At 41.4% G+C, this 21,455-nt stretch overlaps 1 protein-coding gene across 1 annotated transcript in view; it reads left to right on the top strand.

The window, feature by feature from the left end:
• Positions 1–21,455, top strand: part of LOC137377400 (retinal guanylyl cyclase 2-like) — a 67,845-nt gene that overhangs the window by 8,308 nt on the left and 38,082 nt on the right. Inside the window, exons 2-10 of the mRNA XM_068046980.1 lie at positions 2,630–2,931; positions 4,763–5,117; positions 9,515–9,599; positions 10,617–10,713; positions 10,883–11,026; positions 12,097–12,177; positions 14,940–15,116; positions 17,383–17,539; positions 20,287–20,436. Of these exons, the coding sequence (XP_067903081.1) occupies positions 2,630–2,931; positions 4,763–5,117; positions 9,515–9,599; positions 10,617–10,713; positions 10,883–11,026; positions 12,097–12,177; positions 14,940–15,116; positions 17,383–17,539; positions 20,287–20,436 (1,548 nt within the window). The remainder of the gene's footprint in view (positions 1–2,629; positions 2,932–4,762; positions 5,118–9,514; positions 9,600–10,616; positions 10,714–10,882; positions 11,027–12,096; positions 12,178–14,939; positions 15,117–17,382; positions 17,540–20,286; positions 20,437–21,455) is intronic.

Below are 21,455 nucleotides of genomic sequence, written 5' to 3'. Positions count from 1 at the left end.
TGAGATAAGATTGGTGAACTAAACCATTTTTATATAGAGCTCGATCCAAACATTGCATAGAATTTTGTTAGATCATCAAACCTTAACCCAAGATGCATACATGCTAGTGATATATGATTAATATAATCATATTATACGGCAGAGTCAACATGGATTTATGAAAGGGAAATCATGTGTTTTTTGAGGACATATTTAGTAGAGGTGTGCAAAGGAAACCTGATACGAGCCCGAATTCCGGACCTGGAAGTCCGACCCCACCCGACCCGAACTCAACACATGTCGTCGGGACCCGTCGGGTGGCAGGCCTTTACATCAGTACATGGATAAAAGCCTGCTACCCGACCTGACGGGATCTGACAGCATGTGTTGGGTTCGGGTCGGGTCGGTCGGGTTTCCAGGTCCAGCATTCGGACTTGGGTCGGGTTTCCTTTGCACACCTCTAATATTTAGTAGATTGGATAAAGAAAAACCAATGGATGTAGTGTATTTGGATTTTCAAAAAGCATTCAATAAGGTGTCACAAGGGAGGTTATTATACAAAATTAGGGTTCATGGGATTGGGGGTATTATATAAGCATGGATTGACAATTGGTTAATAGACAGAAAACAGAGGATAGGGATAGATGGTTCATGTTCGGGTTAACAGGCTGTAATTAGCAGGGTATTGCAATGATCAGTGCTTGAGCCTCAGCTATTTACAATTTTACAAGTGTTATGCATCCATGTTTGCTAATGGTGTAAAGCTAGGTGGGAAAGTAAGCTCTGAGGAGGTCACAAAGAGGTTGCAAAGTGATGCAGCCATATTAAGTGAGTGGGCAAGAACATGGCAGACGGAATATAGGAGGGAATTTTATGGAGGCGAAGTGGGGGGTCGCCTAGAGAGCCGGTGAGAGGCCCAGGTTGCCTACTTGGGGAAAGCCCCCGGTATTACATGCCAATCAGACAAGTAACAGGCCACCGGCGGGCCTTCCCCAGGATCAGAACCCCGGGGGTGGGAAGTCCCACCCGCTGAAAGCTGCCGGCCAATCAGAGGCTCGTGCCACTGCGGAGCGATCCAGGCCAGAAGTGAGTGATGGTAGGAGGAGTTTCATGGGGTGGTGGTCGCGGGGAAAGGTGGTATGGGGGGGGTCGGCAGAAAGGGCAGGGGGTTGGCTGACAGCAGGTCCCCTCCCTTCCCGATGCCAGGTCCCTTGATCCCACAATGCACCCCACCCCCCCACCCCCCCCAGGAGCCCACAAGCAACCCACACGGGTTTGCATGTTGTGCTTCCCATGTGGCAACAGACCCACCCACTGTTGTGATAATATCAGCGGCAGTGAGAAGAGGCCCTTAATTGGGCATTAATTGCTCCTTAAGGGCCTCAATTGGTGACGGGAAAGGAAGGCTGTCCATGGGCCTTCCTGCCACGGACCTAATCAGGGTGGAGGCAGGAAGGTGGGAAGGTGGCGGGGTCCCCATATCACCATCCCGCCCGATTAAATGCACTCCCCACCTCCAAATGCACCATGGGGGAGAGCGTAAAATACTGCCCATAATGTGGGGGATGGTGAAGTTATCCACTTTGGAAGGAAAAATTAGAAAAGCAGAATATTTTCTAAATGGTGACAGACTAGAAAATGTTGGTATTCAGAGGGAACTGAGTGGCCATGTACACGAATCACAGAAAGTTAACATGCAGGTACAGCAAGCAATTAGAAAAGCAAATGCTATGTTAGTTTTGATTAAAAAGAAATTGGAGTATAAGAGTGAAGAAGTCTTACTACAATTGTATCGGGCCTTAGTGAGGCCACACCTGGAGTACTGTGTACAGTTTTGGTCTCCTTACCGAAGGAAGGATATACTTGCCTTGGAGGGAGTTCACTAGACTATTTCCTAGGCTGAGATGCTTGTCCTATGAAGAGAGCTTGTGTAGACCAGGCCTATATTCCCTAGAATTTAGAAGAATGAGAGATGATCTCATCGAAACATGTGAAATTTTTAAAGGGCTTGATATGGTAGAAGAGCAAAGTACTGCAGATACTTGAAATCTGAAATAAAGACAGAAAATGCTTGAAATACTCAGTAGATCTGGCAGCATCTGTGGAGAGAGAAACAGAGCTAACATGGCCAATGATCCTTTATCGGAACTAGGAGTACTTCATGTGATAGTTTTTAAGGGAGGAGGGGAGGATGCTGCCAGACATGCTGAGCATTTCCAGCATTTTCTGTTGATGTGGTAGATACTGGGAGGATGGTTCCCTGGCTGTAGGTTCTAGAACTGGGGTCCCAGCCTCAGAATAAGGGGTCAGCCATTTAGTACTGAGCTGAGGAGAAATTTCTTCACTCAAAGGGTTTGGATCTTTGGAATTTTCTACCCCAGAGGGATGTGGATGTTCTGTTGTTGAATATATTCAAGATAGAGATTGATAGATATTTGGAAATGAAGGGAATTAAGGGAAAAGAGGACAGTGCGGGAAAGTGGAATTGAGGCAGATCAGTCATTTTTGTTTTTAATGGTGAAGCAGGCTCGAAGAGCCAAATGGCCTCGTCCAGCTCCTATTTCTTATGTTTTTACATCATTGTTTTCAGTAACAAGCTGTGAATCTTTACCCTACAGCTTGATAACAAACCCTTCTCTTTGTTTTGCAGTGATAATCATGTGCATGCACTCAGTTCTTATTGGAGGTTGGGAACAGAAACACCTTTTGGAAGTTGCCCATGACTTGCAGATGACTGATGGCAGCTACGTGTTTATACCATACGATACTCTTCTTTATAGTCTCCCATACCAAAACACTCCCTACCCTGTGCTGGTGAACAACTCCAAGCTGCAGAAAGCATATGATTCAGTGCTGACAATCACTGTAGATTCTGCGAAAATGTCATTCCATCAGGCATTTCAGAAACACGTGCAGAGCCGGGAAATTGTAACTCACTTGAAGACTGATCAGGTACCTTGTTTTTTTCTTATTTTTCAGTTATCTCCCCACTTCTGCCAATGACAGTGATGCGTACTGGAGAACAAATCCTTCAGGTTGCTTGCCAAGTAACCATTTATCATAGATGAGTTGGGCAGTGCATGTTGGCAAAGTGTTTTACCATCACAACCAAGCCCAAAACCTACCATCCTTACATGCTTTCCTGCCAGCAGTGATCATTGGGTAATGATCATTAAGAAGAATACTGGCTATTTTATTTTTCTTCCTTATGCCCAAGGCACTAAGGTCAATTGTAGTATCCCTTGCTGCTCCAGCTGAGCACACTCCAGCACACTTCTTTGGCCTATAAGCCTCAGTAACCACACCACATCACCTATTTATCCACTAAGTCACACTTTCGTCACACATTTGTGCCATGCTGGTCGAACTTCTGTGGCATGACCTGCAAGAAGTCAAGGCCAAATGTAGTCTTCATGTGAAGCATGATTAGAGGCTGGCAGGTAACTGCACCAGGGCAAACAAAATTCAGGCCCCATTTTAAAGTATGTTATGGACATACAGAGAGAACTGAAAAGCCAGTTCTTTTCCCTTTTCTGTCCATAATCAGTGTGTTTTGAAAAGGAAGATGTGTGTGTTTCTTAACCCCTGAGTGTATGGCCAATTTGAATAACCAGCAGCACGCTTTTCCAGGGTTTAAATAAAGAGGACGATTTTTATTTGCACGTTCAACTCAAAAGTCTAATGCTACATCACTCATTTACCTCTCACACACACACACGCACTTGAGGAAGAAAGACGTTACAAAGGATAGTGCACTTTAACAAATTACAAGCAAAGTAGGTCACGTGATTTGTCTCATCTTGGGGAAAAGGCATGCGTTGCGGGCCTATGAAGAAGGCTTTTCACTCCTGAAGTGTAGTTCGGTGGATTCGATAGCCGGAGTTGTATATCGAAGTTGCTGTAGGATTCTATCGAAGAGGTGGATTTTCAGCAGATCACAAAGTTAATTGCTTGTAGTCTCATTACTAGGAGATCAGTTTTCTGCACTGTTGGACTTGAAAAGGAGCAGGTTCGGAGACCTTAAGATGTTACAGCCTCCAGTCTTTTAAGGCACAATGGTACTGCTAGCTGCTTTTATCTGCGGACTGCATTTTAAAGATTTTTTAAAAAGAGACTGACATGGCTGCCTCACCATGTGACTTCTAACAGTTCCTTTTCCAAATATGGTGGGGGTCTAGGTTGATTAGTCCCATTTTGTTTATTGTTGTAAGATATTCATCTTGAGGAGGATTAGGACAGCCACCTTCTTTGTTTCAGGAGAAACCCATTCAATTCAGGAATGCCTCCTGATGGTTTCAGGATGGGTCTTGATGTCACCTCTTAGTCTGGAAGGTATCCTTTTGTCCTTTCAAGACAGGGAGTCAGTTGTTGAATAAACAGGCCAGGTCAGCAGGCCTGCAGTGGCCATCTTTTAATGTTCACTGTGGTTCATTTGAAACAAAAGGAAAATTCAGTTCCAGAAGATTCTATATGAATATAGTCCATATATAGCCACTCCAGGCGCTGCTTCACAAACCATTGACCACCTCCAGGTGCTTACCCATTGTCTCTCGAAACAAGGAGGCCAAAGATAGTCCGTATTTAAAGTTATGAATAGGATATACCTTTACTAGGCATGACAAGTGATACATTCTGTCTTATTTTTATACTTTGTTTATAAATCCCAGTGTTCACATTTATAATGGAAACTGCTTATGTAAACTTGTCACGATTTAATTAACTCCTCCTGCCAATGATGCCATTACCAGGGTAGGTTTTGTAACTGTTTCCTTTTGGTCACCAGGTCTCACCACTGTTTGGAACAATCTATAACGCAATCTATTTTCTTGCCAAAGCCATGAATAACAACAGAAAACAACATGCCTGGATCTCTGGTAGCAACCTCGCAAAATTTTCCAAGAACATAAGATTTGATGGCTTTAATCAAAGGATCTGGACAAATGAAAATGGGGACACCTTCACTGATTATGTAATCCTGGACACTGATGGCAAAGGAGCAGAACTGCATCACACTTATATCGTAGATATGGAAGCAGATATAATACGATTGATAGGCAGAACAATTCATTTTCCCAATGAAGTCTTACCTAAAACAGACTCTGCCTGCTGGTTTACTCGTGGGAAAATCTGCACAGGAGGTAAAGTGACATCCTTAAAATCGTACATGTTCTTAGAATTCTTTTGTTTCAGTTGGGAGTTTATTTTCTGTTTGGGCAAAAATGTGAAGTTTAATATTTCATGGATGTCAAAGATCATGTACATTCTTCTAGTACAATAGGCCATCATTTGCTGTCAAATTAACGGTGAGGCTAATGCCACTCGCTGTTATTTATGCAAAATGCTGCAGTAACTTCTGGCAAGGAGCAAATGCGTGGTTGTATGTGGAAATACTAAAATTGCCATTGGAAATGTGCCACTCTGCCATTCGCTTTGCCAAAATGGCATCTCGCTGACTGGCTCACCTTTGAAATGCAATGAATGGCATGAAGTTGCCGTATTTGTACAGTAGATATGAACTACTGTACCATTTCAGTCTACGTACCCATCTAACAATGTGATATGTGTTAATTGCTGCCAATCAACCTCTCTGGCATTCAAAATTTACTGTTACAAATGGTACACACTCATTTCTACAGGTTTTAATTATTATTGGAGATATTAAAAATGCGAAATATAATTTTTTTTACTTTTGCTCATTTTTTTCTCTCTTATTCTGATCGTTATTTCTTTTTCTGTACCTGATTTGGCATTGAATTCACCTACTCTAACATACACGTCCTTCTCAGTCCTTGTACTGTTAATTTCACAATTCCTCAATCTGATTGGTTAAGGAGATACTCATTTGCTTGCTCCATTCACTCTGGTCCCAGATGCCTGGTTTTCCTCGCTGCGACATTATCAACTCACACTTTCAATAACTTGTAGTGCGAAATATCATTGTGATTAAACGTGCAAGGGCAAGTCTAACTAACAGCAGATGCTGCTGGATGCCCTGCCACAGCAAATTATGGCCAATATGTTATTCATTAATTGCGTGTTCTATGAAATGGCATTATGAATGAATGTGCACCCAGACAGTAATTCCAACAGGTGATGCCCCTACTTGAGTCTACACTGGTGCTCTGTACAGAATTGCCACAGGAATGGAGACTTAGCTGAGTTCATCCCTTCTAGCCCGTGGCACTGAGACTACTTGTAGTGCTTCGATTGCTGTCTCAACAGATGTTAACAAATTCAGTATTGACTGGAATCAAACCTGGAGTCTTCTTGGTTGCATGGTCAACATCGTACCTCTTGGCACAATTATCAACTGAACCATTAGTGGAATTTTGGTTGTTTCTCATTAATTGTAAATGTAAAGATAGTCTCATTATCTGTGGCAGTACAGTTATTTTAAAAAAAAACTCACTCTTTCTCTTTGTCTATGGTGCATCCAGCACACATTTTATCTGCTATACTGACAGGAAGACTGGCCATTCACAGGGCCACACTGAAACCTGCTGTCTGTAAACTTTACCCCTCTTCAAATTCTGTTGTCGTTGAAAAAGTACTGAGAACAAATATCTCTGGGAAACAATTTTTAGGACAGTGAGAATAACCGGAACCTTCTCCCTTCTGTTAAAAAGAAAACAAAACTAAGATAAAGCATCAAATCTAATTTTTATTGAAGTTTTGAAGGCAGCTCTAAATAAAAGTCCTGAGGTTAAAATGTTCTTTTTTAAACAGAGTTCTGCTTAACCTCAGTAAACACTATTGCCAAGATAATAGTGTGACGTTTCCTGGGTTTAGCATTCAAATGGCATCTGAAAAAAAGATGTTACGCACAGGAAAATGGTAAAGTTATCGTTGTCCTCCTGTTCCTGAATAGCACTGGCCCTGAATGGCTTTTCTGATAACTATACATTACTGCACCTGAAGAGAACACAATGTAAATGGTAGATGAATCTGTACACAGATTTCCTGTAATACTGATTTGTGCAGATCAAGAGCAGACAGTTCCCATAAAAAAAGAACATGGCCTACTGCTTCCAGGGCTGGTATCTAGGTACCATCTCTTTTAAGGGATAGACTAGTATTGTTAAGATAGATTTTTATTTCTGACTGAATAAAAATGGTTTTGGTACTTCAGGCCTTGTTTGAAAATCCTGTTAGCCCTTTATACTTAGTCATGGAGGTTGTGTTTAATATTGTACACGCCAATCAAACCACTTTTGGGATACATCTTGTTTGGAGGGAGGTGAGTGGAAACAATCACAAGTCCCCAGGACAGTAGCTGATGAAATGCATCTGGTTCTCTCCTGAGTGACGAACAAGTGTTTCCCTAACAGTTGTCCTTCCTTTGACCATAAAATTACTCAATCCCACTTGCAATAAAAAGATGCCTCACAGCCAAATCGGTACCCTTTTTATCTTTCCGTCCCGTTATTCTTCATACCCAATACTTGTTTTCCCTCTCCCTCTGTCAACTGTTTGCCTTTTTACTAACTGTCTCCATGGTCAACTGCAACGTTGCCTGGGATGCTATTGTCGCCACAACCATGGACCAGCAACACAAACTCATTTGCAATGGATGGCACTTTTAAATGAATGTGAAGACCATTGACATGTAGCCTCAGGAAAAATAACACAATCTTAAAACTTGCCATTATTTGTCAGAAACTGTCCAGATCAAAACATTTCTCCCAAAAACTGTCAAAGTCTTTTTTTCCAAAAATATACTTTATTCATAAAAGTTGTAAAAAAAAATTCTTTATGTAACAGTTCAAATTTGATATTGCATAAAGTTTCTTTCAATATAGTACATGGGGTACCTCACTACACTTGCCTTTACAGGTTATTTTTACAAAGCACATTTACATTACATGTTAAACATACAGCCTGTGGGGTTTTACATGGATTCCAGCCCCTCAGGATACTATAGCAGGAGGGCCTTTCCCCATTGAGCCTTTGCAGTGGCTGCCCCAAGCTTTAGTGTATCCCTCAGCATTTAGTCCTGGACTTTGGAATGTGGCAGTCTGCAACTCACAGTCATTGACAGCTCTTTGCAGCAGAAGACCAGCAAGTTTCGGGCAGACCAAAATGCGTCTTTCACCAAGTGATAATTTACAATAAATTGTTCCTTTCATTCAAGAGGCATAAAGATGGCTGGTAGTAGATGTTTATCTCGGTTTACATCCCTGGGAACAGCCCGTAGAGCACAGAGTCTTGCACTACAGAGCTGCTCAGGATGAATCCCAACAAAAACCACTGCATCTCTTTCCAGACTTACTGTGCAAAGGCACATTCCAGAAGGAAGTGGGTGACAGTCTCTTCCCCACTGCAGCTGCCTCGAGGGCAGCACTCAGAGGCGGTGAGACTCCAGGCGTGCAGGAAGGATCTGACGGGGAGGGCCCTTCTCACCATCAGCCAAGCTACATATTGGTGCTTGTTTGAAAGTTCTGGCAATGAGGCTGTCAAAGTCTAAGGCCTTCAGGTTTTCTCATTGGGCTTCCATTATCCCTGTTCCTTTAAGGTTGCTGCTGCTTTTAAGGCCTAGTCAGGATCTAGACTTCCTCGTCATTGTTCCAATAGATATTTAAACCAGGCTTGACAGGAAGATCAGGCACGGAGGTCATCTTCCAGCAGAGTGTGCTCTGCATAAACTACTGCCAGACAGTGCCCATTTGATGAAGACAAAAAGAAGCAAATTAGAAAAGGTTATATTAAACTTTTATGTATTTCTTTACTTTCACTACAAAAATCCTGAACTAATATAGAAGGATATTGGCTGCCAGTGTAAATGCACACATTGGCTTCGAGTATAAGTGTGTGCATTAGCTGCCAGTGTGAGTATGCACATTGGCTGGTAGTGTAAGTGTGCTTGAGAGAAAAAAAACAAAATGTGCTGGAAATACTCAGTGGGTCTGGCAGCATCTGTGGAGAGAGAAGCAAAGTTAACGTTTCAGACCAAATGTTAACTCTGCTTCTCTCTCCACAGATGCTGCCTGACCTGTTGAGTATTTCTAGCACTTTTTGTTTTTGTTTAGATTTCCAGCATCTGCAGTATTTTGCTTTTATTTTGTGCTTGAGAGATCAGTATGAAATTTTTCATTTTGAACACTGGCCATCTTTATGAGTCTTGAACAAAAGGAACAATTTATTGTAAATTTGTGCTGAATTGTAGCCAATTTTGTACTGTGGGCCTCCACTTAACAGGAACTGTACTGAGTTATTTCACACCTTTGCAGTCAGCAGTGAAGAATCTTTCCCTTCCTCAGTTTGGGCTTGAATTCAAATACTGGTCCCACAGGTGAAAGGACTGTGCGTCCACCTTAACTTTGAAACTTAACCTCACAGGATATTTAACAAGGTGACAAAGCTCCTTTATCCTATCCCAATTTAGAAATATGGTCCTGCTGTGCATCCATATTGGGCATCTATGTGTAGGACTATGGCAGAAGTAGGGTGATAATAATAAACTGTCGTAAGTTTCTAGCGTTTATTTCTCTTTAAATTGATTCTATTGTCATGTTGTTCTACTTACTTTTTATTTTAGGTATTGATCCTTTCTTTGCTGTAACAGTGCCACTGATGATCATCTTCGCTATGCTTTTCAGCGTGGGTCTTGCTTATTGTATAAGGTATAGCCTTTGACAAATTACCCTTACAGTGAAAAGTTTCAGGTCTAAGGGTTAAGTATAAATCTATTCTTCTGTCACAAATGTTTATGCACTTTTTGGCCATCACATAATCTTGAATCAATGGCAGAAACTGGGCCAGGTGGGCATTGAAATCAAGCAGGTTACTTCCCGCTCTCAACCTGATTTTAACCTGCAGGGTTTTTCAGGATGGTGAGAAGGCGGGAGCCTCATAAATTTATACAAATTGAGATATGATAACGTCACTGGGGTCTTGATGCAGTTTTGCCCAGGGCTTCAACGAGGAGGCTGCCAAGGCTTTAATGTCGAGATTAGTTCCCCACACCCACCGTTGGCTCATCGGGGGGGGGCCAGAAGATTTCCCATAACTGACGGTGCCCGCTTGGTGCCTTCAGCTCGCTGGTATCATTCAAATGAGCCCCAAACCCAATGGCAATTCAGACTTCCTGACGCTGGCTTTGGGTGAGTGGTAAATTCGCTCTGCCAACTTCAAACCCCTTTCTGGTTGGAAATGGAAAATCAACCCCACCACATCTTTTTAACCCATCCATATCCAAACAGTGTGCTGACCATGAAACAGTATGGAGCAAGTAACAATGAATCGGAGTGATGTTAACAGTGAAACAGAATAAATTTAACATTGAAGTAGAGTGATACTAATTGAAACAGAGTGCTAATAATAATACATGAGAGGGCCTTGGCTTGCCATCTGATCCAAAGGAGAGGACCTCTGACAGTGCAGCACTTACTCAGCATTGCACTGGAGTGTCAGCCTGAATTGTATGTTCAAGTCTCTGGAATGAAGCATGAATGCCTGGCCTATTAATGCATCAGAGAAAGAGCTACCACAGCAGCAAGGCTGACACCTGGAGGACAACTAACAGTGAAACAGAGTGTAATTAACATGACATTAAGTATTGTGATTTATTTTGCTGCTGAATTTTCTTTCTTTTACTTATAGTTTTTCCATGGTCTGTTTTCTGCTTTTTTAATTTCCAGGCGGCGAATAATTCAAATAAAATTACTGAAGGGTCCCGATAAGATTTTACTGACACTTAATGATGTAACATTTATAAACCCACAACTCAGTAAGAAGGTTGGTAATTTAGCTGAATATTAATTATATTACCAGATATATTACTTTATATTATAATGTATGAACTTCCAGTCTGAATCTTAAAAAATAGTGAGTATACTCAGTATTCTTCATAATCAAGCATTTTATTATTCTCTTTGGCTCTAACTTTTTCATGTCTGATTTTAAGAAACTCAGTGCTGAAGAGAGTCAACTTAGTGAAGGGGGACAAAGCATTTCCGAGACCAGAAGTAGGAAATCTCCCATGTGGTCATACTCAATGAGAAGTCTGACTCCTGCCACCCATGAAAACTCAAATGTAGCAGTTTATGAGGTAATTTTATACCATATATGTACACACAGCCTTTTAGGTGTAGCATTTAAAATTCTAATTTTTAACAGTAAAAAAAAAATTGATATCAATGGGGTCACCATTAAATCTCCCGTGATGGGTGAGAAAGAGTCGGGGGAGGCGAGGTTAAAAATTACATATGCGCCTGCTGCCATTTTTACAGTGGCAGGCAGGATGTGTAGCGTGTCTGTGACCCCTCTTGGAGAGTGGAATACGTCATTACAGTAATTTTATCAGGTTCCCACAGTGCAGTTAGGAGCATAATTTAAATTCAATACATGGTAGCCGGGTTCCCCAGGGATCGGGAAACCTGACAGCTAAAAGGAGATGGCAGCTGCTGGCTCCACAAGGTAAATGCTTTCTGGAGCACTCCTTGTGGGCCAGAAGGAGCAGGTGTGTTCCCCATCCCTGACCCTCAAGGAAACTTCTGCTGGCTCTCTGCTTCGGCCCCCCCACCTCCCCCAAATGCACATGCCCACAATCTTTCCCTCCCTCCCAATTACCAGGCTCCAACCTCCCCACACCCCATCCCACCTGTGTCGATGGTACCATGCGATACCCCTTGTTTTGTGCTACCACCTATTGAATGCAGCAGTGCCAGCTATACGTTACATCCTTGGGTCAATTCAGCAAGTTTACCCATTTAGCACAAACAAGCACTGCAGAGGGTTCTCTGAAGAGGATCTGTTTCAGTTAGTAAAACTTCAGTATGTAAATCACCAGGTAAATAACTTAAAACGTATAAGCAGATTTAAAAACCTGAGAGAAGTAGCCAGTGAGAATTAGAGACGATAAAAGGAGAAAAGTGCCAAGCTCATCATTGCTGCATTAATGTCACATCCAAGCAACATCCTTTTGTTGTTCATTTCATTATGGGTATTTGACAAACAAGTACAAAGTGCTTGCCAATAATATTGTTTAAAAGCAGTGCCCCTTTGACATGTTTCTGCCATGAGATTTTTTTTGCTTACTATATGTAACTGTCTCTCCAAATGTGACCACTCATCAATAGGAAATCACACAGTCAAAATGAAATTGTTTCTTTTTTACAGGGTGACTGGGTTTGGTTGAAAAAGTTTCCTTATGAAGAATATGGAGCCATAAAGCCTGGTGCAAGTGCTGTGTTTGAAATGGTACATTTAAAAGAAAAAAAAATGTTTTAAGGTTTAGCCATATGCAAATTGGTGATTTTGGAGTTCAGGCTCTGCCAATGGCACTTTTTGGCCAGTAGATAGGGGATACCAAAGGAACATAGGAACAGGGGGTTGAATTTTTATAGCTGCGGCAATCTTCAAAACCAGCGTGGCGCACACTTGAGATGTGCACTGCGGAGCCGCCACGATACTTCGCGCAGCGGCTCATTTACATGGGGGGGGGCGGACAATCCGTCCCTGGCAACAGCGTCCGGCACCACCGCACAGGCTCTGGCGACATTTTTAAAGGGCCTCAAGCCCTTCAGAGAGAATCACATTTTTAAAGGTCCCACTGTCAAAAAAATACTTTTGATTGCACTTTGGATCCCCTCTCCCACTCCCCCAATGAGGAATCAATATGAAAATTGCCTTCGTCCCAAAAAAATGATTTCTCAGATGTTGACCTTTACCCCCTGAACTTGACTAACTTTGGCCCTCAACCCCTTCCCACCATTCCCCATACCCACAACCCGGAACATTTTTCCCTGTACCCCCACCCCCCCACTCTCCCGCCCCAAGAACTTCACTCCTTCTCCTCCCCACTAGTGTTATGCCTTGGATCTCCGAACAGAGATCCGAAGGCGTGGGAGTCCTGGCAATCAGCCGGAACATTGGCATGGGACGGCCGTCGCTACAAGGTAAGTCATTAGTCATTCATTTAAATTTAATTAACATGTTTAAATTAAGTCTCCACCGCCGTGTGGCGGGGGGAGGGGGGTCCTCCACGAGACCTTGCCGCTGCCAGTACTATGGGATGGGCCTTTCCAGCCGTCAAGGCCTGTGGCGGGCCTCTCCCAAAGTTACTTTCTGGACCCCCCCAACCATGACCCCCAACATCGGGGGGCTGATAAAATCCAGCCCAGGAATAGGCCATTCAGCTTTTCAAGCCTGTTGTGAAAGGCTGAGGAGGAAATTCCTTTAAATTTTCCTTTGGATAGATACCTTTAGTCAATGATGCAAACAGGATCAGCAATGGAGAGAACATCTGCATGGGAATGTCATTCAACACTGCAACACAAGCCATAGGGCTGAAATTACTGTCAGTGATGTTATGTGAATGCTTAACCTGCTTGTACTAAATTTCTTCCTCTGAAATTTAACACAGGTTTTTAAGCTTTTGTATGATAACCCCATCAACAGTAACTTCTATCTTATGGTCTCATAGTCCAGGGGTTCTAAACCTTTTTACAGACTCCCGTAACACAAGTATTTTTCCTGCATAAAAATTGGTTACACAATCAAACCAAGAGCCGGCAGGCAAATAGATGATGGGCTGATTTGCCTCCATCTGTGCTCTATGGTTCTATGAAAGGTGGTAAAGACTTTTGTAAAGTCTGATTACAAATAGTTTTGGTGAGGGCAGTAGGGGCGGTTGCTGTAGGGGTGGCCATTGCCACTGGGGGGCTCTCCATGGGCCACAGAGTGCCGGATTAGGAGGGCTCCCACCCTGAGCCCGCAGGGAGGATGTCAGGGATCTCCCCATGTGACAAAAGGCCCACCTACCGCTGGCACAGATCATAAATATGATTAAATCACTGATCAATTATTCCTCTCGAATGTGTACATTGTGACCTTAATGTGCCAGAGTTTGTCAAGTCTTTGCATAAATTATACATTTGGAAATCAAACATTCTAAATGAAATTGTTTCCTTTCTATGGGGTAAAATGCCAGCTGTGGCAGGAAAAGGCTCTTAATTGGCCACTTAAGTGGCACAATTGGCCTCTGGGCAGGAGGGCTGTCCTCCACCTTCGCTGCCGCTGGCAGAATGCCATGGTGGTGGGAAGGCGGCAGACACTCCACCCCCCACCTTTTCTCGCCATTTTACAGGCCTCCCACCTCCCAGTCTGTCCCTAGAGGGCTGGTAACATCCAGCCCCATGAGTGAGATATAGTAAAATAATAAATTGCAGGACAGTGCCATTCTACCCACCAGCTGTCAGTCTGGTTAGGGGTCACTGTTTTCATTGAAAAGTGTTTGGCAAACTTTATTTTTGTTTGGGTAGAGGATAGAATCTATACAAGTGACTTCAATGTAATGCACGTCATTGGATCTTGTATTTCTGAAAAATAGGCTTTCCGACCACTTCTTTTCAGAACTCGCCAGGATATCTGAACTAAACTAACCCAATAAATGAACAATTTAAGATTAAATGAGAAATTGAAACTCTATTGCCTGATGGAGCAGCTGAGCAGAATGACATGTAATGCACTTGGCAAAATAACAGCATTACATGGATCCGTGCCTGCTGTTTCTATAAATGAGATTTTCCAATCTTGGTCCCGGTCACCCAAGTGGAACTGAGCTGCTTCCTTACAAGAAAGAAGGACAAAACAAAAGGCAAGTCAGCTTGTGCAGCCATTGCACACCTCCTGGAAGTTCTTACAGAGTGCTATTGGTAGGGAGGATTTTAGCTGGTTAACAGCTTACTCCATTGGGACATGGTGGGTAGCCCAAGATATCACTACTAACTAGTCAAAGACAACAAAAATAGAGTGGGGAGTATATATATGTTTCTGTTGTGGTGGATAAACTTTTTTGTTGAAAAGCCCTGGAAAAGGGCAAAGATCCAGAAGTCTAATTTCTTCATTTGCCAAGGTGATATTTGTGAACACACACCAGAAAGATTATTTCACATCACTTTTTGTTTATTTTGATCTCTCTTTTTGTGGTCATACCTATTGATAGATTTTCATTGCTTTAGATGAAGGACTTACGGCATGAAAACATAAACCTTTTCCTTGGCTTCTTCCATGACTGTGGGATGCTTGCTATCGTGACGGAGTTTTGCACCCGTGGAAGCCTGCAAGATCTGCTGAGGAATGAAGATGTGAAATTGGACTGGATGTTCAAGTCATCACTTCTGCTGGATTTGATCAAGGTTGATGATATTCCTAATATGAGTGGTACTTTCTTCCCATTACTGTCAGCATTGCTGAAATTGTTGCTGTTAAACACTTTAGGAAAAAGATCAATTTTATATTGCAACAGGGAACCTGGGATAATCTTGCTCCCATATGAATCATTCATCAGGAGAGTGAAAGTGGAAGGGAACATGCATCAATGCAGCATACAGAGGCAGATAGCTGTCTGGCACATTGATGCATTTTGGTGCAAATTGTTTAATCACATTTGTGTGTTTTAGAAAACAAATACAAAAGGGTTGAAAAAGACTTGCATTTCTATAGCACCTTTCACAACCAGAGGATGTCCCAAAGTGCTTTACAACCACTTTTTGAAGTGCAGTCACTGTTGTAATATAAAAATCCTGGCAGCCAATTTATGCACAGCAAGCTCGGACAAACAGCAATATGATAATGATCAGATAATCTGTTTTGCTTTATCTTTATATACTTTTATCATACTTTTCCACCCAGCTCTGTATTGAGCTAATTAATTTCAATCAGTGTAACAGTATAGGTGTTTACAAATCACTTTGCTGCTCCCTGGAGTAGGAAGGAGGGAAAACAGCCAGAGTTCTTACCCTTAATCCTGTCCAATGTTCCCTGCTGGAAAATACCTATGTGTGCGGCTATTTTGCAAAGATAGGATCTGGTTTGGCTCTCGTGCCTGAATGGGCTAATAGGCTGCCTGTAATAAGTGACCATTACTTATGGAATTACAACATGAATCAGTGCTGGAAGGGAGTTAATTGTAAAAAAAAATCCAAAAATATCTATAATCATTGATATTTTTGTTGCTCTGTAAAATGTAGCTAATATGGAAGAAACTATTAAGTCAGTACTTATTTTATTTATGATTTAGTTGGTTATGAACATAGGAACATAGGAAGATAGGAACAGGAGTAGGCCATTCAGCCCTTCGAGCCTGTCCCGCTATTCAATGAGATCATGGCTGATCCGCGGCCTAACTCCATATACCTGCGGGTCGCTGACCCGAAACGTTAACTCTTTCCACAGATGCTGCCAGACCTGATGAGTGATTCCAGCATTTCTTGTTTTTGTTTCAGATTTCCAGCATCTGCAGTATTTTGCTTTTATCATCCATATACCTGCCTTTGGCCCATATCCCTTAATATCTTTGCTTAACAAAAATCTATCTATTTCAGATTTAAAATTAACAACTGTTCTCGCTTCAACTGCTGTTTGTGGGAGAGAGTTCCAAACCTCTACCACCCTTTGCGTGAACAAGTGCTTCCTAACATCTCTCCTGAACAGTCTGGTCCTAATTTTTAGACTATGCCCCCTAGTTTTAGAATCTTCAACCAGTGGAAATAGTTTATCTTTATCTAGCCTGTCTTTTCCTGTTAATATCTTGAAGACTTCAATCAGATCACCCCTTAACCTTCTAAATTCTAGTGAAAACAGGCCAAATTTGTGTAATCTCTCCTCGTAACTTAACCCCTGTAGTCCAGGTATCATTCTTGTAAACCTACGCTGCACTCCCTCCAAGGCCAATATATCCTTCCTAAGGTGTGGTGCCCAGAACTGCTCACAGTACTCCAAGTGGGGTCTAGCCAGGGTTTTGTACAGCTGCAGCATAACCTCTGTGTTTTTATACTCGAATCCTCTAGATATAAAGGCTAGAATTCCATTAGCCTTTTTGATTATTTTCTGCACTTGCTCGTGGCATTTTAAAGATCCATGCACCTGAACCCCCAAGTCTCTTTGGACATACACTGTACTTAACCTCTTCCCATTTAGGAAGTACCCTGCTCTATACTTTTTTGGTCCAAAATGGATAATCTCACACTTGCCCACATTGAAATCCATCTGCCACAGTTTTACCCATTCACCTAGTCTGTCAATATCTCTTTGCAATTTTATGCTATCATCTAGTCTACCACGCCGCCTAACTTTGTATCATCAGCAAATTTGGATATATGACTTACTATGTCATCATCCAAGTCGTTAATGAATAATGTGAATAATTGAGGCCCCAACACAGAGCCCTGCAGGACACCACTAGTCATCATACGTCATCATATTCACTCTAGCTCTATGTGACATCCAATTGTCATCCAACCATGATAAAGCATCCATTAGTGTGGTATGATGTGGAATATAGAAACGTTTATGGACTAGTTGTCAGAACAAGTTAAATGCTTTTAGTGTTATTCAGTCTGGAAATGGTAAGCAAATTCTACGCAAATAGTTGGATAATTTTCCAGTCATCTGCTACCACAGGGCATGAGGTATTTACACCATCGAGAATATGTACATGGAAACCTGAAGTCACGAAATTGTGTGGTAGATGGACGCTTTGTGCTTAAAGTGACGGACTATGGATATATTGACGTGGTCAAAGCCCAGAACTTTCCATTGATGGAACCTCCAGCAGAAGGTAAAACAGGCAGAGCAGATTGATTTTAGTATGTTTCCTTGTTTCTCACCTTAATGCATATTTGTTGTAATAAGTCTTCCATTATAATCCACATCAACTTTGCCTATTGGGCTGTGAGCTGGCCAATCTGCAATTTTTTTTTTTAGTTGTAATGTTTATACTGTATGCAAATATTTTGAGCCTTATGAAGATTACATAGCACATTGTATTACATTCCTTCTTTCACGATTTCGACAGACGCATAAGGTTATCTATTTTAAATGGGTTCATACTTCTGTTAAATAACATTGCAAAAAAGCATTAAGTGTTCATATAATCCTCATGCAATGCCATTTAAATGTTTTAGTGTCTTATAGATACCTGGGTTGCACAAATAAATTTTAGCGGTTTCAAACGATTTGCATCTACTATTTGATTCCAAAAATGACTGTGAGGAGCTTATACCATAATTAAGGACAGTAAATCATAATCAAGAAGGGCTGCAATGGTCCTAGCAGCGATCTGGTGGCTCGTCCAAATAGCTATTGTTTGCATATGAGCCCGTCTAAACATTGCTGGTCGACTATTTAACCTTGGGACGCCATCACATCCAAGCCAGTCTTTTTCTCACCCAATATCCACACGCACATTATTAGCCCTCACATTTTTTAAATACAGAATGTTCCTGGCAAATCTGTTGTTTTCTTCACCTATTCGTCATTCCTTCCTAATATTTCAATAGCACCCATTTGGGGTCAGAATTTAAAATCACAAAGCATCATCTATATTTTTATTATGTAAAAGTTCATGGCTTAAAAAAACTGCTGAAAAAGTGCCTCAGCATAACAGTGAACTCCCTTTCAAAGATAATTAACTGGATGTAAACTGCTTTGGGTCACCTTGAGTGCTAGATAAGGCATCTTTCTTTCTTCTTAAAGGTACACATTATGAACAACGCTGTCATTTTAAAATGTCACAGTCTTGGTGCTTATTAAATAATTTCTGACAGGAAGCCAGAAGGGCCATAAGTCATTTTCATCAACATGACACTATGAACAAGTGAGGCAATACGTTTCAGGGTCATTTATGCCATTGTTTAATGTGTTTTCACACAAATGGAAAATACTTCCCAAATGCTTTTTCGTGAAGACATTTGCCTTTTAAGAAGCCTCCATGCATTATGCAGCTCTTTTACAACATACCATACAAATCAAGCTATGACGCACATTCACAGTAATGTCCACCATCAAGTGAAGGTAGCAAAGGCTGTGTTTATATACATCAGTGGTTAGTAATAATACTGACTCGTGGGAGTCAGTTGCCAGCATTCGCCAGAGCTGGCGGGCAGCCATAAAGACAGGGCTAAATTGTGGCGAGTCGAAGAGACTTAGTAGTTGGCAGGAAAAAAGACAGAGGCGCAAGGGGAGAGCCAACTGTGCAACAGCCCCAACAAACAAATTTCTCTGCAGCACCTGTGGAAGAGCCTGTCACTCCAGAATTGGCCTTTATAGCCACTCCAGGCGCTGCTTCACAAACCACTGACCACCTCCAGGCGCGTATCCATTGTCTCTCGAGATAAGGAGGCCCAAAAGAAAGAATAATGAGTATTCACATATTAGCTCCCTCCAACCCCTAGACAGATAGACACTACAAAAAATGGCTACAAACAAGTAAATAACCAATTATAGTTTTCTTTGTAAAGGTCGTTTCCATTGAGGCTATATTTTATTATGCAAAGACATTAGTCACAACAGTAAAGTGCTGTAACGGAAAATAATGATACAGTGCACATGTTGCCAAAACAAATGATTAGATTGAACACATTATTTATTTGTTAATCATGCATCTAACACAGAAAAGAACCAATTTACTTGAGTTATTCTGGCCTGTCTATCTCTCCTGCAGTCTCTTACCAAGCTCAGCCTCTCAAAGTGAAAAGAAACAAGATGTCATAAATGAATGAAACAAAATACAAACTGGAAGCGACAATAGAAAAGGGAAATAAGAATATACAACTACAAAAATATTAGGCAGAGATAATAAGAGGAAAAAAATGTCAAAGAACAGAAGAAGGCTTCTAGGCCCAACAACCTGCCCCTTTTACTGATTTACAACCTATCTATCCATCTTCTCACCATTTCTCTTCAATCACATCACTTGCCAAAGCACATCTGATTGCATCTTAAACCCAATTTATACTGTATGCTTTAATGGCCATCCCTAGTAATGTATTCCACATGTTTAATCTGCTTTGCATAAAGAAAAGTTCTTCCTTACTTCTAGCACCTAAAACATCTTAATTTTTAACTTGTGCTACATGATTCAGTCAAAGTAGTTTTTTGCATTAGAATATTTTATCCAATAATTTGAGGTAAACAGAGTAAATAATGCAGCAAAGCAGAAATTTAGTGATAAAAATGAATTCTCACATAACTTGAATGAAGAGTAGAGTGTATTTGAACTCTTCATCCTAATAACCAATTTATCTGAATTAACTTCATCAATTCCCCTAATGAGCTTTAAAACTTCAATGAAGTCAACTCAAAGTCTCCTCTGTTCCAAAGAGAACAAACCTAATAACCTAAATGCTGGATAGCTGGAATCATTTTATTACCTTATACTGTTTCCATTCAAGGCAATGATATCCTTGCTGTGGTTAGGTGATCAGAGCTGCACATGTTAAAAATATAGCCTCTTTTAATTTGTAAAAATACATTTGGTACTATGATACTGTATTTCCAAAATAACAAACTTTTATTTGATTTCAGAATTCTTTTGTACTGCTCCTGAGATACTACGAAAACCTAATCCTTTAATGAATGGTACCTTCAAAGGTGATATTTATAGTTTCTCAATCATAATGCAGGAGGTGGTTATCCGAGCTCCACCATATTGCATGTTTGAGCTGTCTGCAGAAGGTAAGCATCTCCTGTGTGAAATTAAAGAAAGTACAGGCACCCCAGTATCTTAATTGGTTAATGCACTGTCTGGAATAAAAATGAGATATGAAGGAACTGGCCTAATCTCTGGCTCTTCTCAGTCAGGCAGCAGTAACTTGCTACAATAGGCCTTAATCCATCTAGAAAAGGGAAGGTTAAAATCAGCCGGGGTTCTCACTCCTAACTCCTATCCAATGACCATGCCTAAATACTGCATGTGTGTGACCTCGGGTGAGGATAGAATCAAGATCAACTTTATTATCTACCCATAGTTAACTGGCCTGCCAACACTCACTCTTTAGAATTATATAAGAAGAATTGTCACTTGACTGAAGTAGGGGAGGACAAGCAGCACAGTGAAACTGGGACAAAAACAGAAAATACAATGCAGATCAGTCAGCCATGGCTGGGAACTTAGTACTCTTGCTTCTAAGTCAGAAAGTTGTAGGTTCAAGCCCCACTCTGGCGACTTGAGCGCAAAGTCTAGGCTGACACTCTAGTGCAGTATTGTAGGAATGCTGCACTGTTCGAGATGCTGCCTTTTGATTAAGGCATTAAACCAATGACCTGTCTGCTCTCTCAAGTGGACACCTTTCGACATGGCATTATATCAAGGAGCAGGGGAGTTGTCCTGGTCAATATTTATCCCTCAACCATCACCCAAAACCAGGTAATTATCACATTGCTGTCTGAGGGACCTTGCTGACACTATTCCTACACTTCAAAGGTACTTAATTGGCTATAAAGCATTTGGGATATCCCGAGGTCATGAAAGGCACTATATAAATGCAGGTCTGTCTTTCTTCTTTAAGAGGGCATAATCCAAAGTTATCCAGCTGAGCCTTTTAGACCAGGAAGAATCTTTCTTTATTTCCAACCCTACTAAACTGCGTAATTCTCTTTCAGTTTTCAGTTCTGACCAAAGTTACACTTGACCTGTCTTTTCCCTTTATAGATGAATGATTCACTGTGTGCTTCCAGCATTTTCTGGGATTTTT

This window comes from Heterodontus francisci, chromosome 15, assembly GCF_036365525.1.
Source record: "Heterodontus francisci isolate sHetFra1 chromosome 15, sHetFra1.hap1, whole genome shotgun sequence".
Classification (NCBI taxonomy): Eukaryota; Metazoa; Chordata; class Chondrichthyes; order Heterodontiformes; family Heterodontidae; genus Heterodontus; species Heterodontus francisci.
The sequence above is the reverse complement of the archived record's forward strand: the minus strand, read 5'-3'. Positions and strand labels throughout refer to the sequence as shown.